The sequence below is a fragment of the Mobula birostris genome, chromosome 8, assembly GCF_030028105.1.
Source record: "Mobula birostris isolate sMobBir1 chromosome 8, sMobBir1.hap1, whole genome shotgun sequence".
In the NCBI taxonomy this organism is placed as follows: Eukaryota; Metazoa; Chordata; class Chondrichthyes; order Myliobatiformes; family Myliobatidae; genus Mobula; species Mobula birostris.
In genome coordinates this window covers 51,928,571-51,953,840 of record NC_092377.1, presented here as the reverse complement: position 1 = coordinate 51,953,840, position 25,270 = coordinate 51,928,571, and the positions used below count along the sequence as shown (strand labels likewise).

The 25,270-nt window shown below is 43.3% G+C and overlaps 1 protein-coding gene across 3 annotated transcripts in view; it reads left to right on the top strand.

Moving 5' to 3' along the window:
- Nucleotides 1-10,049: 10,049 nt before the first annotated feature.
- The window catches only part of taf1a (TATA box binding protein (TBP)-associated factor, RNA polymerase I, A), a 31,885-nt gene continuing 16,664 nt past the window's right edge, over nt 10,050-25,270 (top strand). Inside the window, exons 1-7 of one of the 3 annotated variants that reach the window (XM_072265189.1) lie at nt 10,054-10,269; nt 10,657-10,713; nt 13,599-13,756; nt 15,906-16,075; nt 17,229-17,342; nt 17,755-17,953; nt 19,380-19,507. In XM_072265189.1, coding sequence (XP_072121290.1) covers nt 13,630-13,756; nt 15,906-16,075; nt 17,229-17,342; nt 17,755-17,953; nt 19,380-19,507 — 738 coding nt within the window. In that variant the 5' untranslated portion in view covers nt 10,054-10,269; nt 10,657-10,713; nt 13,599-13,629. Of the gene's footprint in view, nt 10,270-10,656; nt 10,714-13,598; nt 13,757-15,905; nt 16,076-17,228; nt 17,343-17,754; nt 17,954-19,379; nt 19,508-25,270 lie in introns of all 3 variants that reach the window. The other 2 variants (XM_072265190.1, XM_072265188.1) reach the window with 2 other exon arrangements.

The following is a 25,270-nucleotide window of genomic DNA, read 5'->3' as shown; positions in this document are numbered from 1 at the left end:
CACACGAAGATTACACAAGTGTGCTGAGAAAATTCAAGCAGTGGTGGATGCCCCAAGGCCAAAGGACTTGTCACACCAGTGATCCCTTATAGGATTTGTCAATTACGATGAAAGGTTCCTGCCGAGACTGGCTACTGTGCTCCACCCCTTGAACTCATTCCTACAGATCAGGAAGAAATGACAACGGACAAACCTGTGTAAGGTGGCTTTCCAAAAGATCAATAAAATGGTGATGTCAGACACTATGCTTCATATCATCCAGTAAAACTTGCCTGTGACACCTCGCCTTACGGTACATGTGCGATCATGTTAGATGTTACGAGTGATGGAAGAGAGCGCCCCATAGCCTTTGCATTACTTTTCCATAGTTCTACAGGGAAAAAATATGCACAGATTGACAGAGTGTCGTTGAGTCTGGTTTGGGGTGTGAAATATTTCAACCAGTACTTGTATGGGAGAATCTTTACCCTCATTACTTATCACCTACCACTATCTTCAATCCACAGACAGGTGCTTCACTAACCACAGCAGCACAAATGCAGAGATGGGCTCTGTATCTTGGAGGACACAATCACATGACTGAATTTAAGAGGATGACTAATCATGTAAACGCTGATGGATTGTTCCATTTACCATTGAAGTACCTGAAAAATCTACAAAAGAGGACACATCTCTTGATGTATTCTCCTGAAAGCAATTTGAAAGTCTCTCTCCTACAGCAGAGGTGATCCAAAGGGAAACTAGGAAAGACCTTACATTGTCTCATGTCAGTATAGCTGTCCAAAATGGCTGGACTGTGCAGCAGAAATTTCATTTTCCCCATTTTTACAAGGGATAAGTTTGCCCTTGAAAGGGGTTGCCTTATGTGAGGATTGAGAATTGTTGTTCCATCCAAGCTGACAGCCGGCATCTAGGCATGGTCAAAATGAATGTGTTGGTTTGAAGCTTTGTCTTGTGGCCTGGGATAGATCAGAAAATCAAGCAGCTTACTTTCCATTGCTCGGGATTTCAACGTGTCCTGAAGATGCCAAGAGCAGTGCCTCTCCATCCTTGGGAATGTCCTGCATGGCCCTGACAGAAGATTCATGTAGATTTTGTCAGACCATTCATAGGCACAAATTTCTTGGTTGCAATGGATGCAGCTACAAAGTAGCCAGAAGTGTTCCCAATAGCCTTCACGCAGCCTTGCATACTGTTGATGTGTTGAGAGGCCTCTTCTCAAGCACTCGTGTTCTAGAACAGCCATTCTCAACGGGGGCCATATGGCCCCCTTGGGGGCCCTGGCACATTTGAACGGGGCCACCGACTGAAAACTGTGAGAAGGGGAGCCTCAGGGATTTATGAGGGCCCTGGTAACTGAACCGATGAAATACCCAAGCAGCAAACTTCACTGGAGTCAATGGTTTCCCTCCAATTTATAATAACTTTCCAACACACCGTTTGAATTCGGCGCACCTGGTAAATTCATTGCTTAAGCTCCTCCCACACAGCCTCACTTCGAGTCAGTTGTGAATCAGACTGCACCGGGTCAACGTATTCAGTCAAAGGTTCTCGCATCCATTATCGCCATACTTCATTCTCCGAAGATCAACATGTCTTGCTAGGCCTTTTTTAGCCTAGTAACTTTAAAGTATATGTGTTTGGATATATTATACGTTAAGGTAGGTTGTGAAAAGTGTTTATTACTGCATATAAAGTCACCAAAAAAAAATCCCTGGCTCCGGGTGACGGTATCTTTTGTCAGTAATGTATCTGTATTTCGCGCGCTTATTCCCAAGTCAAAAACATTTAGGCAGCCTTCCTAAATGACTTCTGTTCATGTTGTATCCCTGTTAGAAAGGGAGGCCTTGGAACCTGAAAAGAGCTCCTAAGGGGGCCGTGGCCAAGAAATGATTGAGAATCACTGTTCTGGAACACTGACAATGGGCCATAGTTTGTTGCCCAACAGTTTCTGTCATTCCTGAAAATGAATGGAATAAGATATATTACATCTGCTCTGTACCTGCCAGCTACAAATGGCTTAGTGGAAAGCTTTATCCAGAGTACACTGCGAGCAATGTCAGCAGTACTACGAGCAATGTCACACTAGCACTGAATCTGCAGCTCATCAATTTCCTCCTTGTATATCACAATGCAGCTCACTCTACAACCAACAACTCACCAGCTATGCCCTGCATGGGTCAACCATTACACTTACACTTGGATCTCCTCAAGCTCAATCTCAGAAGGGGTATGCAGGACAAACTGCCGAGACAAATTGAGGGTTCCTCAAACAAGCAGGCTTGTTGTTTCACTCCTGGACAAATGAGTGACTACAGAGGTGATCAAATGTGGGTACTTGGAAAGATTAGGAACAGAACTGGACCACTTTTTTACAAGTGGAGATTGCGTCTGATATTGTCTGGAGATGTCACATTGAACAATTGAGGAGAGCAAAGTCAATTGTTATGGAAGAAATGAGTCCAGAGCTGTCAGAGCTACTACCTGCAGTCCCAGAGTCAACTCCTACAACCACCAGGGAGGAGGACCCAAAACCTGAGATTGTTTCACTGCCACAAGTTTCTCTTGCTAAGCAGAGTGACCACCCCACCCCCTCCCTCCATCAAGAAAGATGTTATCACACAAGAGTAAGAAATCCTCCACAGTGATTAAATCTTCAGGCCTGAATGGTACAATTCAAAATTAATGACCATGCTCTCTCCCTTTGTTGAGGGCTGTGAGCTTCACATCATGAATTTGACTGAAAGGACATAATAGTCAATTTTGATGTGGTGTCCTTGTTCATGAAAGACTATAGGGAGCTTGCTAAAATAGCTGATAGTCTACACTCAGCCAGGTGGAGGTGGATCATTCCTCTTACTTTCCCTCTCAGTAAACCCTGACAGCAGAGCCTCCAGCAGACTCACACCTGTGGCTGCAAACCAGACAATGCTGGATCTACGCTTTTACCATGCACTCTTTGACACGATCACCAAGAAGTGCCAACCGCCTTGCAGCTTCAGCAGTCCCAGTACTTAAGGACATCGGAGGTCTGTGAACACCGTGGGTTCCAGCTGCCAGAGTCGTCTATTGTTCATTATGAACAGCCTGTGGGTGATGATTCCTTGGGTGACATGGGCGCTCAAGTGAGTGTGCTGTCAGCATCACCAATAAGGCAGAGAGTGATGGGCCCTCACTGGAGGCCACCCGCAGCGGCAGGATCTGGACTTCTGGGACATGACGTGTGACTCTTTGTTTCAGGAGATGACACTACACATGGGATGTTGTCTTGACTAAAGTTGCTAGAGTTCTACTTGGCGCAGATCTTCTGTGCGCCAAAAGAATGTTGGTAGATCTTAAGAACAGCTGGCTTGTGGATGCAAAGGACTTTGGGTCAAGTCAAGTTTATTGACATTTAATTATATACACGTATATCCTCAAATGAGACAAAGTTTCTCCGAACCAGGGTGTAAAGCACAGTAGTACACATACCACACATATAACATACACTAACATAGGAAAGTAAGGATAAAATCTACAGATGAATTACACATAAATAAACAAAGTAAAATGCATAACTTAAATATTGTCAGCTACAGAACAGATTAACCAGTGACACTTGCAGTGCAATGCGACAGGGAGTTCAAAAGCCTAATGGCATGAGGGACGAAACTGTTTTTAATCCTCCCTGTTCTTGTTTTTATGCATCAGAGTCTCCAGCCCGATGGTAGAAAGTCAAAGAGGATGCTGGGTGGATGGGTGGGATCCTTGATAATATTAAGGGCCCCTGTACCTCTGTATGATGACTCTGTCTAGTACATTCACCACCATATGTGAATTCACTCAGCTGCTGGGTGAACTCCCAAACCTCACCAAGCTCACATTTTCTACGATAGTCATGAGTCATACAGTTGAGCACCACATTTCCACAAATGGCTACCCGGTCCATGCCAGTGTGCGTAGACTAGCCTCAGAAAAGCTGGCCAGCGCGGAGGCTGAGTTTGGTAACTTGAAATGCTTGGCATTGTTTGCAGGTCAAAAAGCCCTTGACCTTTATCCCTCCACATGATCCCTAAGCCCAATGGTGGTCGCCATCCATGCGGTGATTTACCGCTGCCTTACCGCTATCAACCACAAATGATATCCGATCCCACCTGTTCAAGACTTTTCAGTATGTTTAGCCAGAACAATAATTTTTTCTAAAGTGGACTGTCGGGGGCTAACACCAGCTGGCTCTGTGCACTGAAGATGTACCAAAAACTGCTGTTATAACATCATTTGGTCTATCTGAGTTTCTGTGCATGCTGGTTGGGTTGAAAATCGCAGCACAGACTTTTCAGCGACTAATGGACTCCGCGTTAAAAGACTTAGACATTATTTTTGTTAACCTGAATGACATACTTGTCACCAGTGCATCCAAAACAGAACACTTTTCACAGTTTTGCACACTTGTCAAGCACCTAAGTCAACATGGGCTGACTATAAAACCCGCAAAATGCCAGTCTGGATTGTCCACTACTGACTTTCTCTGCCGCCATATCTGCAAAATGTGCGACACTCCCTGCTGTCATAAACCGCCGCTCTTATGGACTTTCCACTGCCCTGCATTACCAAAGCACTGCAAGAGGTTTTAGGTATGGTGCATTTATATCAGCGTTTCATTGCACAAGCTGCTGAACTTATGTCCCCTGCTATAGTGCTCTTAAAGGCAGTGCCCCTAATTGCATGCTTGAGTGATCAACAGACAGGATCAGAGTATTTGACAACGCCAAACGAATTCTTTTGAATGCAGCCCTACTGGCACACCCGCTCTCCAACATACCTATAGGCATTACTACTGATGACTCGGACTCTGCTGTGGGCATTTGGCAGCCACTCACCGACTTCAGCCAGCAGCTCCACACCTTCTCCACCCACCCCCCCCGCCCCCGAGGAAGCACAGCACATTTCACTGCAAGCTTCTCAGTCTCTTTTTGGCCATCCACTATTTGCATTTTCTACTGGCCATTTGCTCATCACAAACCCCCATGAGCATGCAGTGCCAAAGCATCATACCCTTGGTCTGCATAACAGCAGCACCACCTGGCCTCACATCTGGCATACAGCACATCGAAGGGAATAATACTGCTGTGACTGATTGCCTGTCACGGCCGCTGTCGATGCCATACACATCGGGGTTGACTCTGTTGCCATGGCAGCTGACCGAGCTACCGAGCCAGGGGTCCAGGCTTACATGACAGGAGTCACGGGCCTGCCGTTGGCCGAGGTTAAGTTCGGGACACAGCAGTTGCTCACTTGTGCAATGTCTCAACCAGTAGTCCTTGCTCCATAGTGCCTGCAAACTGAACCATTTTTAACACCATTTGTGGCCTCTTGCATCCTGATGGGAAGGATTCACAGAAACTGGTTTCTTTAAAAACTTGTGCCGTAGCACCTTAGAAAGGATGTGCGAGACTGGAGTGCAGCCTGTGTTGTGTGTCAGTGGATGAAAATTACCCATCACGTTTGGGTATCATTGGCACCTTTCAAGGTCCCTGAGCCATGGTCTGACCACTTCAATGTGGACCTGGTTGGTCCTCTTCCTCCCTCCCATGGTTTCACGCATCTCCTTCGCATGGTGCACCATACCACCAGATTCCCAGAGGTTGTCCCTCTAGTGTCGACGAAGGCTGTGGACATGGCTCAGGTGTTCATTAACACCCAGGTTGCTTGGTTCGACACCCCATCTTAGGTTTTTTTTCCACCACAGTTCCTGGTTCACGTTAGACCTCTGGGCCACAATGGCTCAGAATCTCAGAATTAAATTGCATCACATCATGGCGTATTTCTGACAGTCCAAAGGCCTGTGTGAGTAGTTTCACTGTTTCTTAAAAGCTGCTCTGAGGGTCTCCCCGATGGCCAGTTATTAGCACGATTGTCTCCCGTGGGTTCTGCTGGGGCTTGGAATGGTTACAAAAGAGTACCTGCGGTCCTCCGCAGCTGAACAGGCGGCCACTGCGGGTGCCAGGTGATTTTATTCCTGATGCCATGACTGCCTGGTAAGCACCTCAGCAGCGTTCCACCCTCCTCAGTAGATTAAATTCCTTTGTACCTATTCCTACCTCCCATCATGGCCTACAGCATTCTTGAGTTCCACTTGACCTACGTTCTACCTTGTTCGTTTTTGTCCAGCATGGTCATGTTAACACCACCTTAAGCTCCCTTATGATGGTCCATTCCATGTTTTGGAAGGGGGCAAAAAGACTTTATTGCAGGTAAGAAGGATAAACCTGAATGTATTTCTGTAGATCACCTTAAACTGGCCCACCTCATCCTGGATGGTACCACTGCCATACCCCCTGCATCACAACATGACCAAGTACATTTCAGCACACCCCTGGAAGAGTGAAAGGCACATGCTGTTATGCCAACCAAGGCACATAGGACCCGAGCTGGGTGGCTCGTACGAACTCCAGACAGACTCACAATGCCAGTTTCGATCAGTTCTAGAGGTCGGGGGGGGGGTGGGGGGAGGGTGGTGGTGCCTCTGTCAGGTAATGTAATGGGTGACAGATGACACGTATTGTTCATTATAGAAACTATCCTACATAATTCACAGACACCATCATTGATTTGTCGTGTTCACTTTGAGCGATGGTGTATGATATAGTAACGTCAGTGTAAGGCAACTGCTTTTGGTCTGTTTGTAATGCAAGGAAAGGGCTGAGGTTTTTGTTAAACACATGAAATGACTCTCACTTGTCTTATTGACAAATTTCTACACTGTAATAATTAAGTGGTAAAGAAGTATGACGGACCTGGATAGAGTTGCTAAAAATAATCTATTTCTCTTAGTAAATGGGACTGGGTATACTGACAAACAGGACTGTCTTGGATGGGCACCGTGGTTAGTATGGACCAGTTGAATCAAAGTGCTTGTTTCAACTGCTGGGTGACTCTACAGCACTATATGGATTAAGACGGAGGGTGGGGCTTTGAAATAGTTAGTAGAAGGATTAACAGAGCTGAGGGAAAGTCATTTCACCATGCACGTTACCTGTGGTATAGAGGGGAAAACAGCAAGGGATATTGCATCCCTTGGATTTAAGGAAATGAAGATGGAGATACTGTAAGAAGAAGGCTGAAGGTTAGAGATTACATATTTTACCAGGGTCAAGAAATAAAGGTGAAAGAACAGTAACAAATCCTCATGATATTTGAGACTTGCCATTCAGAAAATCTAATGTGTCCTATAACTGAGTTGTGAGAAAGTTTTCTTTCCAGATTTGTAGACGGAAGTAAGTAGAAAGCTTGCGGAGGTTTTATTGAAGAATACAAGAAATCAGAGGTGGCCTTATTGGAGAGTGCACTGAGAGAAATGGTAAGCTTTCTATGGTGGCAAAATGGAAGCAATAAATATATATGATTGGGTTTCTCCAAAGAGTTCATGGGGTATACGAGAGCAGTGAAAGAGAAGAAAGGGGTGGTACTGAGTTGTACTATCAGTTGTTTGCCTTTGCTAAGTGTTGTAGCCATCAGCTGCCTTTGGAAGACTTCAGCATAGAGTTTTCCAGAACAGGAGCCTTCGTCCCTTCACAAAGGTCGCCTTATACCAAGCGGTCTGTGTCACCACCCTCCTTTATAGCTTTGAGCTTGGGTAACCTACAGCCGTCACATCAAGTCCTTGGAGCGCTTCCACATAAGCTGCTTCCAGTGCATCCTGGGAATTACCTGGCGTGAGCGGGTGCCTCACACTGAAATACTTGTAAAGACCAACTGCAGGAATATTGAGGCCATGATCACCCAGCGTCACCTGCAGTGGTTGGGGCACGTGATAAGGATGCCCCCATGTCGGCTACCCCGCAGGGTGTTATACAGCCAGCTACATCATGGTCGACGCTCAGCTGGAGGGCCGAAAACGCGCTATAAGGATCAGATGAAGAATGCTTTAAGAAAGTGCAAGATCAGACCTGAGGACCTGGAGGATGTTGCTGCTGATCGTACCATGTGGCGATAGCTGTGCAGGGATGGGGATCGTATCCTGGAGATGGAAAGAACAACCAGAAGACAGCGGAAGAGAGCCAAGAGAAATGCAGCCATGGTTGCCACCATTACTGCATATACATGTCCAGACATCCCACCCTGCAAAAACTCATTTCAGGGAGGTAGCACCCCCGCCTCCGCAACCCCATATCCTCCCCCCCCCCCCCGTCGACCTCCCAGGGTGCATGTAATACTTTCTTTAGTGATTTTGTATAATCTGTAAACCAAGTTGGGTATATCCAGCAAATGTGATATTAAAATATGTACTTATATTATCATGTTTATTCTATTACAACTTTAAGCAAGTCTGCAGGGAGTTTGGCCTCATCACATAGGACATCAATAGCGTAGCTCCTTAGCAGCTAGCCAGCTAGTTTAAATCAGGGGTCCCCAACCTTTTTTGCACATAAATGTCGGCCCAGATCAGAGACGACGCAATCGGCAATTGCCTCTGATCTGGGCTGACATTTACGTGCCAGGCGGCACCTAATTAATTAGTTTGTTTATTTCGGTTTTTTTCTTAAAGATGTGCTGGGTGCGTTCCGGCCACCACTGCATTCTTCGTGGCCCGGAGGTTGGGGACCACTGAATTATAAGTCATTTATAAGTCAATAGCATTATAACATTTTAAGTAACGTTTGGATATTAAACACACAGCGCATATTTTCCTTGTATGAACATATAAAATCATTGCAACACACCAATATCGCTGAATCAGTGGGAGCTCTGGGCTTGTTTTCCTGCAACAAGACGGTCCTATCGAGGGGTGATGGGAGACAGTGATACACGAAGGGGGTTCCTAATGTCCAGTCTATTCCGCAATTTAGTTTTCGTTGCATTCATTGCAGAAAACTCCGCATTGCAGAAATATGTCGGAAATGGAAGCTTCGTTTTCAGTGCTTTCGTGGCTATCTCAGGATATTTAGCCTTGATTTTGATCCAGAATGCCGGCAGAGATGTTATGTCAAACATACTTTTCAGCCCACCATCATTTGCAAGCTCGAGGAGTTGATCTTTTTCCCGCGCTGACACGGATGATTCACCGGGGACATTCACAAATGGGTCACGGACCCATTCCTTTGCACGTCTTGGGTCACTGATGACCTCGCGTGCGTTAAAGTTCAACAGTGGGTGACAGAAAATGAGGAAAGGTGCAGCTGACTCATATCGTTTCATATCGCCAAAACATATTGTTTCCTCACGGCCCGGTGGTTGGGGACGACTCTTAGCATGAAGAGAGACCAATCAGGATGCTCGCTCTCCCTCTCCCTCTCAAAAAAATCTATTTCCAGGATATTGCGTATAATTTCCGAGCATCAGGGAGCCACTATTGATATGCGGGAGACACCCAGCACTTCTGGGTGAGGTGGAATGTCTGCATGTCCCACCTGCAATTGAGCTTGTGGGTCCAGGATAGGATTGCATAGTCATCAAAGAGCTCGCCGTTAAAGGAGCGGATTTCAATGACAACTGAGGAAGAAGAAGAGTAGTCACTGCACTCAAAAGAATTGCATTGAATGAAGGACATTTTCATATTAGGCGCTATATAAGTGAAAATCCTTTAAAATAACTTCACTTCTTTTTAGTGAAATTCTATTTTTCTTTCTTGTAAACAAGCCAGGATCCATCCCTTGTGTTTCATGTGGCTTTTCTATGGTTCAATTTAAAATACCCCTATCTCACGACAGCCTAGCCTTCTGTTGGAGGAACTCAACTGATGAGAGTATCTATGAGGGGAAAGATATTGTTAACATTTCTGGTCTAATAAATACGTCTAATCTTTAGCAACACACAAAAATAAATGCTGGGGAACTCGGCAATATCTCTGTAGGGAAATAAACGGTCTACTTCTCAAGACGTGTTTTTATCCCTGTAAGAACTACGATACATGTATTAGACATGAGATGGCGACTATGCAGCCAAAGTACGGAAAGGCAAAACAGTAAATAAACCCTGATCCCATAATTAGTTTACTCTTTGGACGTAACGAACTGGGAGGGGCGGTAAAATATTCAATGAATGCTCGAGTTACCATTAGCTTTGCTTAATGAGCAAAGAAAAGGATGTGGGCTCCAAGTGCTTGCTAAAGTTTAGAGCAACAATTGAGTGCGTACCGTGATCCCGGAAGTAATTGCAGACCGTACATCGGAACTCTGCAGGCTGGAGAGGAAGAGAGAGCATTTTCGGTGGCTCTGTTTGCTCTCGAGCTGGCGAGGAATTGGTAGATTACGAAACATCCTCTTAGATTTAGCGCTACTTTAACATACGGTAAGTTCTTCGAGGATTTACTTAGGTTAACCCCTTGGAAACTACAATTGAGATTTCGCTTTTATTCTGAATCTATTGCAAATAGCGCTCTGCAAAGTGTTAAATGGAAAGATATTTGTTAATACAGCGTTTGTGTGACGCCTTGGGTAAACCTGAGGTTGTGAAAGTTCTTTACAAATTAACAGCGCCTGGAAGTTTAGTTAACGTCGGCGTCTTAACTTCACGTACAATGGCATGCAAAAGTTTGGGCACCCCAGTCAAAATTTCTGTTAGTGTGAATAGCTAAGCGAGTAAAAGATTAACTGATTTCCAAAAGACCTAAAGTTAAAGATGACACATTTCTTTAATATTTTAAGCAAGAAAACATTTTTTTTCCATCTTTTACAGTTTCAAAATAACAAAAAAGGAAAAGGGCCCGAAGCAAAAGTTCGGGCACCCTGCATGGTCAGTACTTAGTAACACCCCCTTTGGCAAGTATCACAGCTTGTAAAATGCTTTTTGCAGCCAGCTAAGTGTCTTTAAACATTTTATTGACTCTGCCTCTGGTCGCTTCTGCCGTCAAGCTCTGAAGGCGACCCTCTCCGCCATGAGGAGGTGTTTGGCGTCCCTATCCCAGACCTCATATCCCTTTTGCCAATCAACTGTCCAGCTCTTGGCTCCATCCCTGCCCCTCCTGTCTTTTCCTATCATTTCGGATCTCCCCACTCCCTCTCCAACTTTCAAATCTCTTACTAGCTCTTCTTTAAGTTAGTCCTGACGAAGGGTCTCGGCCCTAAACGTCGACTGTACCTCTTCCCAGAGATGCTGCCTGGCCTACTGTGTTCACCAGCAACTTTTATGTGTGTTGCATGAAATTCCAGTATCTGCAGATTTCCTTGTGTAAGAGTCTTTCAATTCTTGTTTGGGGGATTTTCACCCATTCTTCCTTGCAAAAGGCTTCTAGTTCTGTGAGATTCTTGGGCCGCCTTGCATACACTGCTCTTTTGAGGTCTATCACAGATTTTCGATGATGTTTAGGTCAAGGGACTGTGAAGGCCATGGCAAAACCTTCAGCTTGTGCCTCTTGAGGTAGTCCATTGTGGATTTTGAGGTGTGTTTAGGTTCATTATCCTGTTGTAGAAACCATCTTCTTTATTCTCCAGCTTTTTTACAGACAGTGTGATGTTTGCTTCCAGAATTTGCTGGTATTTAATTGAATTCATTCTTCCCTCTACCAGTAAATGTTCCCCATGCCACTGGCTGCAACACAAGCCCAAAGCATGATCGATCCACCCCCATGCTTAACAGTTGGAGAGGGGTTCTTTTCATGAAATTCTGCACCCTTTTTTCTCCAAACATACCTTTGCTCATTGCAGCCAAAAAGTTCCATTCAAAAGGTTCAAAGGAACATCGAAACAAGCCTGATGCATTTTGGAAACAAGTCCTGTGGACTGATGAAGTTAAAATAGAACTATCAAGTCTATTGATGGACTACATTACTACTTCAGTGTTTTTGTGGTATTTGATGTTTTCAGCCTACTTTGAAGTTAGTAGGTTCAGTTTGTACCCAGGGATCCAGTTTACATTTTCAGCAGGCTTTCTAGTGTTGTGGGAGGTAGAATAAGTGGAAGGCATTGCTCTGCTTGTCCCCTCTTGTGAACTGTAACAGGGACTCAATGATGTGGCCTCCATAGCTGCCTGTGACGATCGGTTCCACAGATTCCGCATCCTCTGGCTAAAGAAATTACTCCTCAACTCTGTTCTTAATGGACGTCCCTCTATTTTGAGGTTGTGCCCTCTGATCCTGGACTCGCCCACTATAAGAAACATTCTTTCCACATCCCTTTTATGTAGGCCTTTCAATTGTCGATGGGTTTCAGTAAAATCCACACCCCATTCTTCCATCCTCCAGCGAGTGCAGACACTGAACCACCGTATGTTAACCATTTCATTCTGAGAATAATTCTCGTGCACCACCTTTTATGTAGGCCTTTCAATTGTCGATGGGTTTCAGTGAAATCCACACCCCATTCTTCCATCCTCCAGCGAGTGCAGACACTGAGCCACCGTATGTTAACCATTTCATTCTGAGAATAATTCTCGTGCACCACCGTTGGACCCTCTCCAGTGCTAGCACATCTCGTCTTAGGTAAGAGGCACAAAACTGCTCTCAGTACTTCAAGTGCAGTCTGACCAATGCCTTATAAAGCCTGGGTATTACATCCTTGCACTTGTATTCTAATACTTTTGAAAAGAATGCTAACATTGCATTTGCCTTCCTCACCACTGATTCAACCTGCAAATTAATCTTTAGCGAATCCTGCACAAGGCCTCCCGTCCCTTTGCACCTCCGATTTTTCTCCCTATTTAGAAAATAGTCCACATGCCTTTATTCCTTCTACCAAATTGCATGACCATACACTTCTCTACACTATATTCCATCTGCCACTTCTTTGCCCAGTTTGTCTAAGCCCTTTTGCAAAATCCCTGCTTCCTCAACACTTGGCCACAAAGCCATCAATTCTGTCATCCAAATCATTGACATCATATAGTGTGAAAAGAAGTGGTCCCAGTACCGAACCCTGCGGAACACCATTAAACATTGGTGCTTTCCCTTCAGCCCACTGGACGCACAGAAGGAAATGGAACAACACTGAAGGGTTAAGAGTGCAGTTTTTGCTCTTCTCATTTAATTTTCATTCTAAATAACCATGCAAATATTTTATTGCTGTTTTATTGCGTAAGCTGTGAACCTAGAATTATTAGTTCTTTGCCAGTTGTACCACCATTCTCTAAACAATTCCAGCATTCGTTATCAGCCCCTAACTTGGACTTGCGGGTGGACACTCAATGAATTGAAGAGTTCGGATAAGTGTGGCTTCCTGCCCTCCCAGGGATACCCTGCGAGGTATCTGATGGTACCTAACATGCAACAGGAGCCCAAGTAATACTGCTAGAACAGCTAGGCTTTTGATTTGTGTTTAGTAGCATGGCCTTGCTATTCATTGGGTGTGGCGAATCCTCTGCACACAAGCCAGAATGCCAGCGTAAGGGGCACTTTTGGATTGCACATCATATTTGGGAGAGGTGTGAGGGTGTTGTGGTTTCAGTGATGCATACTAACCTAAATAGTCATGTACATTTCTGCATATTGTTTTCTTCCTTCCAAAACTGATTTCAATCTATAGACTAATCAATATGAACATTTGTTTATGTTACAGTAAATATTCCATTGGGTCATTTTAATGTGAATTCAGGAAAATTTTTGATCCTGCTTTATGCTGAATATTATTGTCTTTATATTATGACATTGAGTTCCTGCCTCCTTAAATACAGTGTCTAATTTCCAGGTTATTTTAACTTCACATTGATAAGTTGAAGATGAATGATGAGATAGAACAGTTAATGGCAGAAAATGATCATTCCCTTAATATGGAACAAACTTGGACCAGCAGTTCCCTTCCGGAAATCCATTTGCACCTGCCTACAAGTGTACTTCAATTTCAAAGTATGTCCATCTCAGTAAGCTATTTATATATTGTCTCTTAATAATTTTATTACATGTCCACTTAATTAGAAGGGGCTACGTGTAGGAGCATCAGTAGACAACAGTACCTGTGATTAAAGGGATATGGAAAAATTGTTCAAAATAATTTTGCTGAATGTGATAAACCGGTTTTTCCATGATAGACATCTTGAAGTATAAATAATGCAAACATTGCTAGACATGTAGGCTGCTTTTGATCAGGGAAATGGTGTCTGTGGTTCACAAGATAGACCTGAATCCGCTATGATTTTTCAGTGACAAAGCCTCTCGCTGATTTCTTAAAGTTGCTTACCATGTGCAAGGCTTGAGTCAGGAGTCTGATGGAATTTTGTTTGCTTGTTTGAATGAGTGCAGCTCCAAATATTGGAAACATGAGAAGATCTGCAGATGCTGGAAATCTAAGCAACACGCACAAAATGCTGAGGAGCTCAGCTGGCCAGGCAGCATCCGTGGAAAAGACAGTCTTTATCCGGTCTTGGCCTGAACATCGATCGCATTCTTTTCCATAGATGCTGCCTGGCCTGTTGAATTCCTCCAGCATGTCGTGTGAGTTGCTCCAAAAATTGGAGCGTGCAGGTTTTGTATTTGGACCAGAGCGTCCACTGAGGTGTGAGTAGTATGAAGCAGTGTGTGTGAGATCCAATGGTGTCCATTGTAACACTTTTATTGGACATGTAGGTGATAGTTTTTATTTATATAAAAATCTTTTGATTTCAAAAGCCAATTGAGAGGAGTTCTGCTTGTAGCTACGAAGTTAATAGAACATAGAATAGTACAGCACAGTACAGGCCCTTTGGCCCACAATGTTGTGCCGACCCTCAAACCCTGCCTCCCATATAAGCCCCCACCTTAAATTCCTCCATATACCTGTCTAGTAGTCTCTTAAAATAGTGTATCTGCCTCCGACACTGACTCAGGCAGTGCATTCCACGCACCAACCACTCTCTGAGTGAAAAACCTTCCTCTAATATCCCCCTTGAACTTCCCACCCCTTATCTTAAAGCCATGTCTTCTTGTATCGAGCAGTGGTGCCCTGGGGAAGAGGCGCTGGCTATCCACTCTATCTATTCCTCTTATTATCTTGTACACCTCTATCATGTCTCCTCTCATCCTCCTTCTCTCCAAAGAGTAAAGCCCTAGCTCCCTTAATCTCTGATCATAATGCATACTCTCTAAACCAGGCAGCATCCTGGTAAATCTCCCTCTGTACCCTTTCCAATGCTTCCACATCCTTCCTATAGTGAGGAAATCATACATTTGAGGACAACCTATATTAGTTACAATTTAGCTGATCAACTAGGTAAAAATCACAAACTGCTTTGCTAACCAATAAAGCAAGTAGGTGGTATAACATTAAAAACATGGAAAATTTCCAACACTTTGTTGAAGATCACCAAACAGGCTTTTTGTCTGCAGGTTACAGCAGGTTTCCAAATAGTTCGTAAGTTGCATATGCAACTCCTGAAAATTTGTTTAAGTGCAGAGGCCAACCTAAGGTTTAGCAACCAAGATGTTTAACTCAGCCATTCTGATTTCTCAGCAGGACGGTATTCCTGTAAGGCAGAAAATGCAGAGGTCAGCAAATCCATCCCGCAGGTCCCCAGACATATTTGTAATGTATGGGTTACACACAAGTCAGCTGTCACTAGCCTGGGGAGGAGCTGTAACAAAAGATGCTTTCTGTTTTCCATATTCAATACGATATGATTGAAAATATTCTAAGCAAGTGAATGCCACAGTTCTGACTCTTAACAGATTTGATTGCTTTTTGTAGTCAAAGTTGGACTGTATTCTGTGTAAAAGATGAGAGGCTAACACAGCAAAAGGGTTAATGTATGATCTCTGTGCAGTGGTGTTTTACCTGTTCAATTCAGAATGCAAACTATACTAAAGATAGTACATGTCAAAAATATCTGGAGACCTAAAAATAATTAATTATGCAATAAATAATGGCTTTTTGTAAAAAGCTACTTTATAAAATATAGTTGATATTAGCTAGAAGAGTATTGTTGGTTCCAGCAATAAAATAATATGGCTCTGCTGTTCTAAGCTCTGTGTTAACCTTTCACAAGGATGCTACAGTTCTTAAGACTAAATTTCCAACATATAGATCTCAAAGATGGAAAACAAAGTGGCTTCCAAAGAACAGCCAAAATCTGTCTGAGACGGATTCACAAAGCTGTATTGCATCATGACTGGCAGACGGCGGCCGAACTGATGACCAACTACTTCCAGATGTTAGAGGACACCTCTCCTAGAAATCAACGATCAGCTTGTAAGGTAAAGAGCACCAGGAACATTGTGGAACGTGCACAACCTAATTAGCTGCAGTCATTTCAAAGTGTTGTTATCTGCCTCCAGTAATTAAACAGCTTATCAGGCACTTTAAGTCATTACTGATGGTCTAAAGTCACATGTAAAGCAGATAAGTTAGAGCAGTCATTTTCTTTCTGAAATTATCACTGGCAAGTTAATAGGATTTTTGCCGCAATCCAACAATCTCTTGGCCCTGTAAGTTAATTTCACATTATTAAAAAAATAGTAAGTTGATGTTCTCGGATAAGATTAGACATTCAGGCATTGCTGGATTGTCAGTAGAGTGGCACACCACCATTCTGTCAATATTTGCTGCAAATATGGCTTGATTTGACTTTGATTATAGGATGGGGTATATAGTGTGGTGTAGTGGTGCCGGGGCGACTAAGATTATTTTTGCATATGATTTGCGGTTCGTGCCTCTTGATGACAATTGTGACGAGCATTTCTGTGGGAAAATCACATTAGGGTATGGTATGGTAACCATACTGATCTCAAAGAAAGCTGTTAATCTGGCACTCTATATTAGTTTTCTGGCTTGCATCTCTTCTGTAATGTGTTCATCTTGTCATACTAATGGGGAATCTTTTTGAAGTTTTTGTTCTATTCATAGGAAATGATGATTGACCATTCATACTAATTTATGGTTGATACAAAGTATTGTTTATGCAGTTTAAAATGTAAGCCAGCTTTGTACCTGGTCTGTGTTTGTATAAGAATAAATCAAGCAGCAATTTGAAATTGCAATCTGGTGAAATAGTTGTGGGGAATCTGAGGAGAATTTCACTCAGAGGATAGTGTCAGCCTGGAGCAAACTGCCGGTGGAATTGATAACATTCACTTGTAACTTTTAAGAGAAGTTTGGATAGATACATGGAGAAGAGAGAAATATGGAGAGCTACAGTCTGGGTACAGATAGACGGGACTAGGCGCAAGACAAGGCTAGTATGGACTAGATCGGCTGGAGGGGCTGTAGTACTGTCCTGCCTTACCCTGACAATCTTTTGAAATTTCTGTTTTTAAAGATTTTGGTTTTTGAAATTAAGACTTCTGCATAAAGTGAGAATTTTATCTGTAGGCTTGTATTTAATTAACGTGCTCCCTGATGATATTTTAGGCAATTTGGAGGATGGGAGCCATAATCCTTCAGCATCATCCAAGCAGCTCTGTGGACGACATTGAATCCTTCACTAGGAAAATGAAAATCATTGGAGTGAAATATTACTTAAAGGTAACAAGAAAATTCAGATTAATGTAACATATTTCTTGGTTGCACAAATACTGCTGTTATAATATGAAATCATTAGATCCCTGGCACACAATTTCCTATATGGTATGTGTCACAAATTGGTTTTGCTTCATACAATGCTTTTGTTTAGTATTTTTACAGTTCATGGTAGAAGTCTTCCTTAATGCCTTTTTTTTGGGAATTAGACTCATGGGCTCAATATACTCTGAGGCTTATTTCAGTTGTATTTATTTAATGTGAGCATTAAATAAATCAGTACTTGGGCATTAAATGACCCTGGTTTGGTCGTGATAGACTGCATTGAGACATCCAGTGCATTGGCGTATATTTGGGTGACAAGCCTGTCCTGCTGCATGGTACCATCTGTAAATGCTGCTTTACATTCTATCCTAAGGCCTGCTTGGAGCATGCAATTCACCTACTGTGTAACGGAAAGACAGATGAAGCCTACAGGGAATTGTCTGTCGCTGAAACATGGCGATATGGAGAAAAATCAGCAACTCAGCAAGAAGTACTTAAACTCATCCAAGGTTACAGGGCATTGCTTGATTACTACACGTGGGCTAAAAAGAATCGTGCTGTTGATGAAAGGGGTGAGTGATGACTGTGAGCCGTGCTTTGTTCTGTATGGATATGATGGAGTAACAAGTCATCCTGTAGTTGGAGTTTGCATTGGCAACAAATGCAGCAATTAAATTTTTACAAACGTTCGTGTTTGGGAGAATTAAGTGTGCAGTTTTGTGCTCTAGTCCTACGGAATAGCAGGCCTTAAGTAACATTCTGCCTGCCTTAGGTACTGTAGCAATCCAGGTTGAGTGCTGGCTGGCAATGAAGTTTGCAGATAATACCACCGTAGTTGGCCATATCTCAAATAATGAGTCAGAGTGCAGGAGGAAGAAAGGGATCTAGTGACATGGTGTCATGACAACAACCTTTCCCTCAATGTCAGCAAAGCAGGAAGTTCATCTTTGATGTCAGGAATGGGCTAGTGCACTTGTTCCTGTTTACATCAACAGTGCTGAACTTGAGAGGGTTGAGAACTTCATGATCATAGGAGTCAACATCGCCAATAGTCTGGCCTGGTCCAACCACGTTGATACCGTGGCCAAGAAAGCTCATCAATGCTTCTACTTCCTCAGAAGGCTAAGGAAACTTTACATGTCCACCTTGGAGCCTCACCAATTCTGATCAATGCACTGGCTTGCTATGGCAACAGCCCTGCCTATGACTGCAAGAAACTGCCGAGTGGTGGACATTGCTAAACGTGTTATGGAAAATGCAGCCCTCCCCATGCCCAGATTCTGTCTATACTTCTCCCTACCTTGGTAAAGCAGCCAGTATAATAAAGAGAACTCCACCCATACCTGAGCCAGAGGTGGGACGGTTACTGTTTCCCTGGTTCTAGGGCAATACTGCAGAGGCTGTTGCTTGCTGCAGTCAACAGTTCTTGCATGTCAATTAGCAAATAATGCAAAACTGAGTTAAATTCTGGAGTCCCATGAGACTTACTGGCTCTTGTGATTACTTAAATGAGAAAATGTTGCCTGCCCCATTTGAGAATTTTAAATTTGAACACCCCTAAAGCAAAATGTCTTTTCTTTCTTCTGATGTGTTTATGTTATTCACTGGAACTGCAATAACCCCATACTTGTCAGTGTAGTGTTCCAATCCTGATCAGTGTTACACATAATATTTAATGACAACTCAACATCTTGCTTGTCCACTCCTCAACTCTGATGCATTGACCATGCTCTTCTCCTGTCTTGTTGTACAGCTCATTCACACTTGACTTCTAAGATTTGTACTAATGTCTTCTCCTCCCATCCTCACACCGTCCTCAGAGTTGCATAGGTATCTATCCCTAAATGCTTCTCCTTTCCTCAGACATGTGCACCTCATCCAAAGGCCCAGTGTGTTTTATCTGGAAAGTAATGTTTGTGTTTAAAGTGCTATATAAATCCTAGTTGTTTACTCCCTCCTCCCCAGCCAAAGAAATAATAATGTCTACTCTAAACCTAGCTAATGATGCAGTCGATTCAAGTACAGCACAAGAAATGCACAAGTATTTCCGACAAGCTTCAATCGGCCTGCATGATGCTGTCCAAAGCCCTGGTGTGTGGGATCCCTTTATACTCGGCTACATCAATGTAAGTTTTAGCATGTTTAGGTGTTTAAGCTAGAACTTCACAAAATCTTAACAGGATTGCAAGGATTTTACTATTTTCTCGGTATCGCTTTCTAAAGGTTAAATACAAATTTTGAAATGAGTAAATTTGCAGACACGTGAGATAGTAGATGGTGGAATCTGTTGTCACAAGTAATCTGATTAACTTTGATCTAAAACATCAAAAATTGTTCCCACTCCTCCCCTCTCCAACTGGTGCTGCTCGACCCACTGAGTTCCTCTAGCAGACAGTTTGTTTTTAGTCACTTGGTTCTGTTAGACACCAAACGTTTTGAATGTTTTAGGTATTGCTGTGTACAAATTGGCTATCACATTTCTCTGGGTCACAGAAAGAATGTCACAGAGCGTGAAATCTTTTGAGCCATCCTAGGGTCAGAAAATGTGTTAAATAAATGGAAGTACAAACGTTTGTATGTTTTTGGCTTCAGTCATATACTAGTAGACTTACTGGTGCTTGAAAGAATCTGTTTTACTGATACGACTTGAAATAAAGTGAATGTAGGTACAAGGAAAGGACAGGAAATGTGTATTTTTTTATCAATTAAATTTAGTTAATTTGAAGGAGAGAACTTTGAATGCAAACTTTGGTGTGTGACCACTAGATGGCGCTCCTGATATACCAAAACAGTCAAGTGTGACACCTTGGAAAGCCAAGTGATTTTTTTTTCCATATTTTTTCCATAAACCATAAGATATAGGAGTAGAAGTAGGCCATTCAGCCCATCGAGTCTGCTCCACCATTCAATTGTGGGCTGATCCAATTCTTCCAGTCATCCCCAGTCCCCTGCCTTCACCCCATACCCTTGAATGCCCTGGCTAATCAATAACCTATCTATCTCTGCCTTAATTACACCCAATGACTTGGTCTCCCCAGCTGCTTGTGGCAACAAGTTCCACAGTTTACCACCCTCTGACTAAAGTAATTTCTCCAAGTCTCTGTTCTAAATGGACGTCCTTCAATCCCAAAGTCGTGCCATCTTGTCCAAGACTCCCATACCATGGGAAATAACTTTGCCATATCTAATCTGTTTGGAACCTTTTAACATTCGGAATGTTTCTATGAGATCCCCCTCATTCTCCTGAACTCCAGGGAATACAGCTCAAGAGCTGCCAGATGTTCCTTTCATTCTTGGAATCACTCTTGCGGTAACCCTTTCATTCTTGGAATCACTCTTGCGAACCTTCTCTGAACCCACTCCAATGTCAGTATATCCTTTCTGAAATAAGGAGCCCAAAACTGCACACAATACTCTGTAAGTATGGTTTCACAAGTGCCTTATAGAGCCTCAACATCACATCCTTGCTCTTATATTCTATACCTCTAGGAATGAATGCCAACATTGCATTCGCCGCCTTCACAACCCACTCACCCTGAGGTTAACCTTTAGGGTATCTTGCACAAGGATTGCCAAGTCCCTTTGCATCTCTGCATTTTGAATTCTCTTCCCATCTAACTAATAGACTGCCTGTTTATTTCTTCCACCAAAGTGCATGACCATACACTTTCCAACATTGTATTTCATTTGCCACTTCTTTTCCCATTCCCCTAAACTATTTCAAGCTCTCTGTTTCCTCAACACTATCTGCTCCTCCACCTATCTTTGTATCTTCAGCAAATTTAGCCACAAATCCATTAATACCGTGGTCCAAATCTTTGACATACATCGTGAAAAGCAGCAGTCCCAACACTGACCCCTGTGGAACTCCCCTGGTAACTGCCAGCCAGCCAGAATAGGATCCCTTTATTCCCACTCTCTGTTTTCTGCTGACCAGCCAATGCTCCGCCCATGCTAGTAACTTCCCTGTAATTCCATGGGCTCTTATCTTGCTAAGCAGCCTCATGTGCGGCACGTAGTCAAAGGCCTTCTGAAAATCCAAATACACCACGTCTACTATATCTCCTTTGTCTACGTTGCTTGTAATTTCCTCAAAAATTGCAGTAGGTTAGTCAGACAGGATTTTTCTTTCAGGAAACCATGCTGGCTTTGGCCTATCTTGTCATGTGCCTCCAGGTACTCCGTAACCTCATCCCTAACAATCGATTGCAACAACTTCCCAACCACCGATGTCAGGCTAACAGGTCTATGATTTCCTTTCTGCTGCCCCCCACCCTTCTTAAATAGCAGAGTAACATTTGCAATTTTCAGTCATCCAGTACAATGCCAGAATCTATCGATTCTTGAAAGATCATTGTTAATCCCTCTGCAATCTCTCCAGCTACTTCTTTCAGAACTGAAGGGTGCATTCCATCAGCTGCAGGAGATTTATCCACTCTCAGACCATTAAGCTTTCCTGAGCACCTTCTCAGTCGTAATTTTCACTGTATCTAGACAACGGGGTGACCAGTCGGGGCACCCTTTGAGAGAAGGGTAGTGCAGTCTGATGTGACCAGAATGACCATTAAATTTTTCTTAATGCTATTGGTATCGCTTTGCTTTGGAAATTGAAGAGGAAAACCTCAGTTTATTAAAGATGAACGACGCGTGGCAAGGCAAATATAGCTCCTCCTCATTTAACGAAGGACACTTTTGATGGCATCATTTCTGGTTGATCTGCCACCCTTGTGCCTCTCGTTGTCATTCTGGAGACGTGCAGTCCTTTCATCCCCTGTCTCTTCATCTCTTCTACTGTTTATTCTTTGTCTCTGATCTTGGAGATGTGCATTTCTCTGTGTCTCTTCCTCTCCCCTCCTCCTGTGCCTGTTTTTGTCATTCTGGAGAAATGCAGCCCTTTCATCCCCTGTCTCTTCATCTCTTCTGCCGTTTGTTCTTTGTCTCTGATCCTGGAGACGTGCATTTCTCAGCTCCTTTGTCTCTTCGTCTCTCCTCCTCCTGTGCCTGTTGTCATTTTGGAGACGTGCATGCCTCTCCTGCTCTCTCTTCTTCTCTCATCTTTTTTGTCCTGATTCTTTGATCCTGGAGTTGTGCGGCCCTGGGTTCTTGTCCTCTCCCTCTCCTTGCTGCCTCCTGACGATGTTTGGTGTCATCGTTTGACATAACGTCCCCCTTCTCTTTCCACGCGGCATAATTAGGCTGACCGTATTTTTCTTACGCTAATGCTGGAAAGAAGACACGAAGCAGTAACTCCAAAGCCTCCAGGACGCTGATTATTCTTGATGATGTGGTTGGCACTCTCCTAATGGACGTGATATAGTCACCGCTGTCCTTTGACTGCAGCAAAGGGTTTGATGGGTGTCTCGATGTACGTCATTACAATAAGACTTAATTATCTCTTATTGATGGATCTCAGTTTGATCTGTCCCAATCCTGCACATGCTGATGGTGATTAGCAAAATGTGACCGCTCGAAATAGAACTGCTTTGCCCTTTTGCTCCGGTTGGTGTCACTGCTGTGAGCATCGTGAGTCGCTTCTGAGGCTGGCCGCGTGCATGCGTCATGGTGTCGCGTCGCGGTTTCCATCATGGCTGACATCGGCTCTCGGGTGAAAGTGGGGCTGTTGATTTTGGCGAGTGAGCAATTTTATATGAATATATAACCCTGAACTCTGCCTGCATTCTGTAAGTTAGCGCATTTTAAGTCAATTTAGCCAAAAATAGTGCCGCTGTAATGCACTGTTTGTGCTACTTGGAGGTCACAAACAGACAAACAGAGCATGAGATTTTTAGTAGTATATAGTTACTTCACTTCCCTGACACTCTTGAATGTCCAGTATGCTGCAAATGTCTTCCACTGTAAAGAAAATGAAAAATACTCATTCAGTTCCTCTGCCATCTCTGTGTCCCTCATTGCAATATCTCCAGCGTCATTTTCTATTGGTCGTATATCTACCCTCAACTCTCTTTTACCCTTTATATACTTAAAAAAGCTTTTAGTATCTTCTTTGATATTAGTTGCCAGCTTCCTTTCATAATTCATGTTTTCCTTCCTAATGACCTTCTGAGTTTCCTCCTGCAAGTTTTTAAAAGCTTCCTAATCCTCTATCTTCCCACTAGCTCTGGCTTCCATATATGCCCTCTCTTTTGCTTTTACTTTGGCTCTGACTTTCATGGTAGTGTCCTTCTTCCCTTTGAAAATTTCTTCATATATGGAATATATCTGTTATGCACTTCCCTCAGTTTTTTGCAGAAATTCCAGCCATTGCTGCTCTGCTGTCCTTGCAAATGTGCCTTTCCAGCCAACTTCGGCCAGTTCCCTCTCATGCCATTGTAATTTCCTTTATTCCACTGTAGCTAGCCACCTGGACACAAGCTGGGGTCTGATCAGCCCCAGCTGGGTCACCTGGAGGAGGTTGTATGATGTTGAAAGACCCGAAACACCCGATGATTCCAGGAACATCACTGAAGATGTGTCCAGAAGCATTAATAGATGTATGTACACAGCCTCTCATGCCATTGTAATTTCGTTTATTCCACTGAAATATGAAATACTGACACATTGGATTTTTTCCCCCTCAAATTTCAATGTGAACTCGATCATATTGGATTACTATTCCCTAAGGATTCCTTAAGCTTAAGCTCTCTTATCACCTCCAGATCACTGCACAACACCCAATCCAGCACAGCGAATCCCCTAGTGGGCTCGACCACAAGCTGTTCCAAAAACCCATCCCTTAGACATTCTACAAATTCTCTCTCTTCAGGTCCAGTACTGGCCTGGTTTTCCAAATCCACTTTCATGTTAAAATCCCCAACGATTATCATGACATTGCCTTTCTGACATGCCTTTTCTATCTCCTGCAGTAATTTGTAATCCACATCCCGGTTTCTGTTTGGAGGCCTGTAGACAACTGCCATTAGGGTCCTTTTACCCTTGCCATTTCTTAACACAACCCATAGAGACTCTACACCTTCAATCCCATATCATCTCTTTCTAATGATTTAATATTATTTCTTGTACACAGAGCCACACCACCCCGTTTGCCTACTAACTTATCTTTCTGATATCTACCGTATATCTTTGGACCTTCAGCTCCCAATGGCAGCCATCCTTTAGTTAAGTTTCAGAGATGGCCACAACGTCATATTTGCCAATCTGTAGCTGAATTTCAAGATCGTCCATTTTATTCTTTATGCTGCGTGCATTCAAATACAACACTCTCAGTCCAGTATTTGTTGCTTTCTGTTTTAACTGCACCACACCTCTATTGCCCTGTAACTCATGCCACTGGCTTTGTTTAAGCCTCATCTCCTTCCTGTTCTTTCTATAATCTCTGTTGCATGCTATCTTTGATTTATTTCTGTTTTCCCCTTCCTCAATCCTATCACTCTGGTTCCCATTCCCCTGCCAAATTAGTTTAAACCCTCCCTAACAGCTCTATTAAATGTGCCCGCTAGGTTATTGGACCCCTTTGGGTTCAGGTGTAACCTGTCCTCTTTGTACAGGTTGTATCTCCCCCAGAAGAGGCCCCAGTGATTCAGGAATCTGAAACCCTGCTCCCTACACCAGTCTCTCAGCCACACATTAATATGCCTGATTGTGCTATTCTTGCGCTCGCTAGCACATGGCACAGGCAGCAATTCTGAGATTACTACCCTGGAGGTCCTGCTTCTCAGCTTCCTATCTAACTTTCTGAATTCTGTCTTGAGTTGATGAAGGGTCTTGGACCTGTAACATTAACTGTGTTTCCTTTTTTAAAGAAGCTCTGTGATTGCTGAGTCTTCCCAGCATTTTGGTTTTAATTTGGATTTCCAGCATCTACAGTTGTTTTAGATTTTCATTATCAATAAATTTGTCCATCTTTCTTCTATGTCAACCTAGCAAAATAG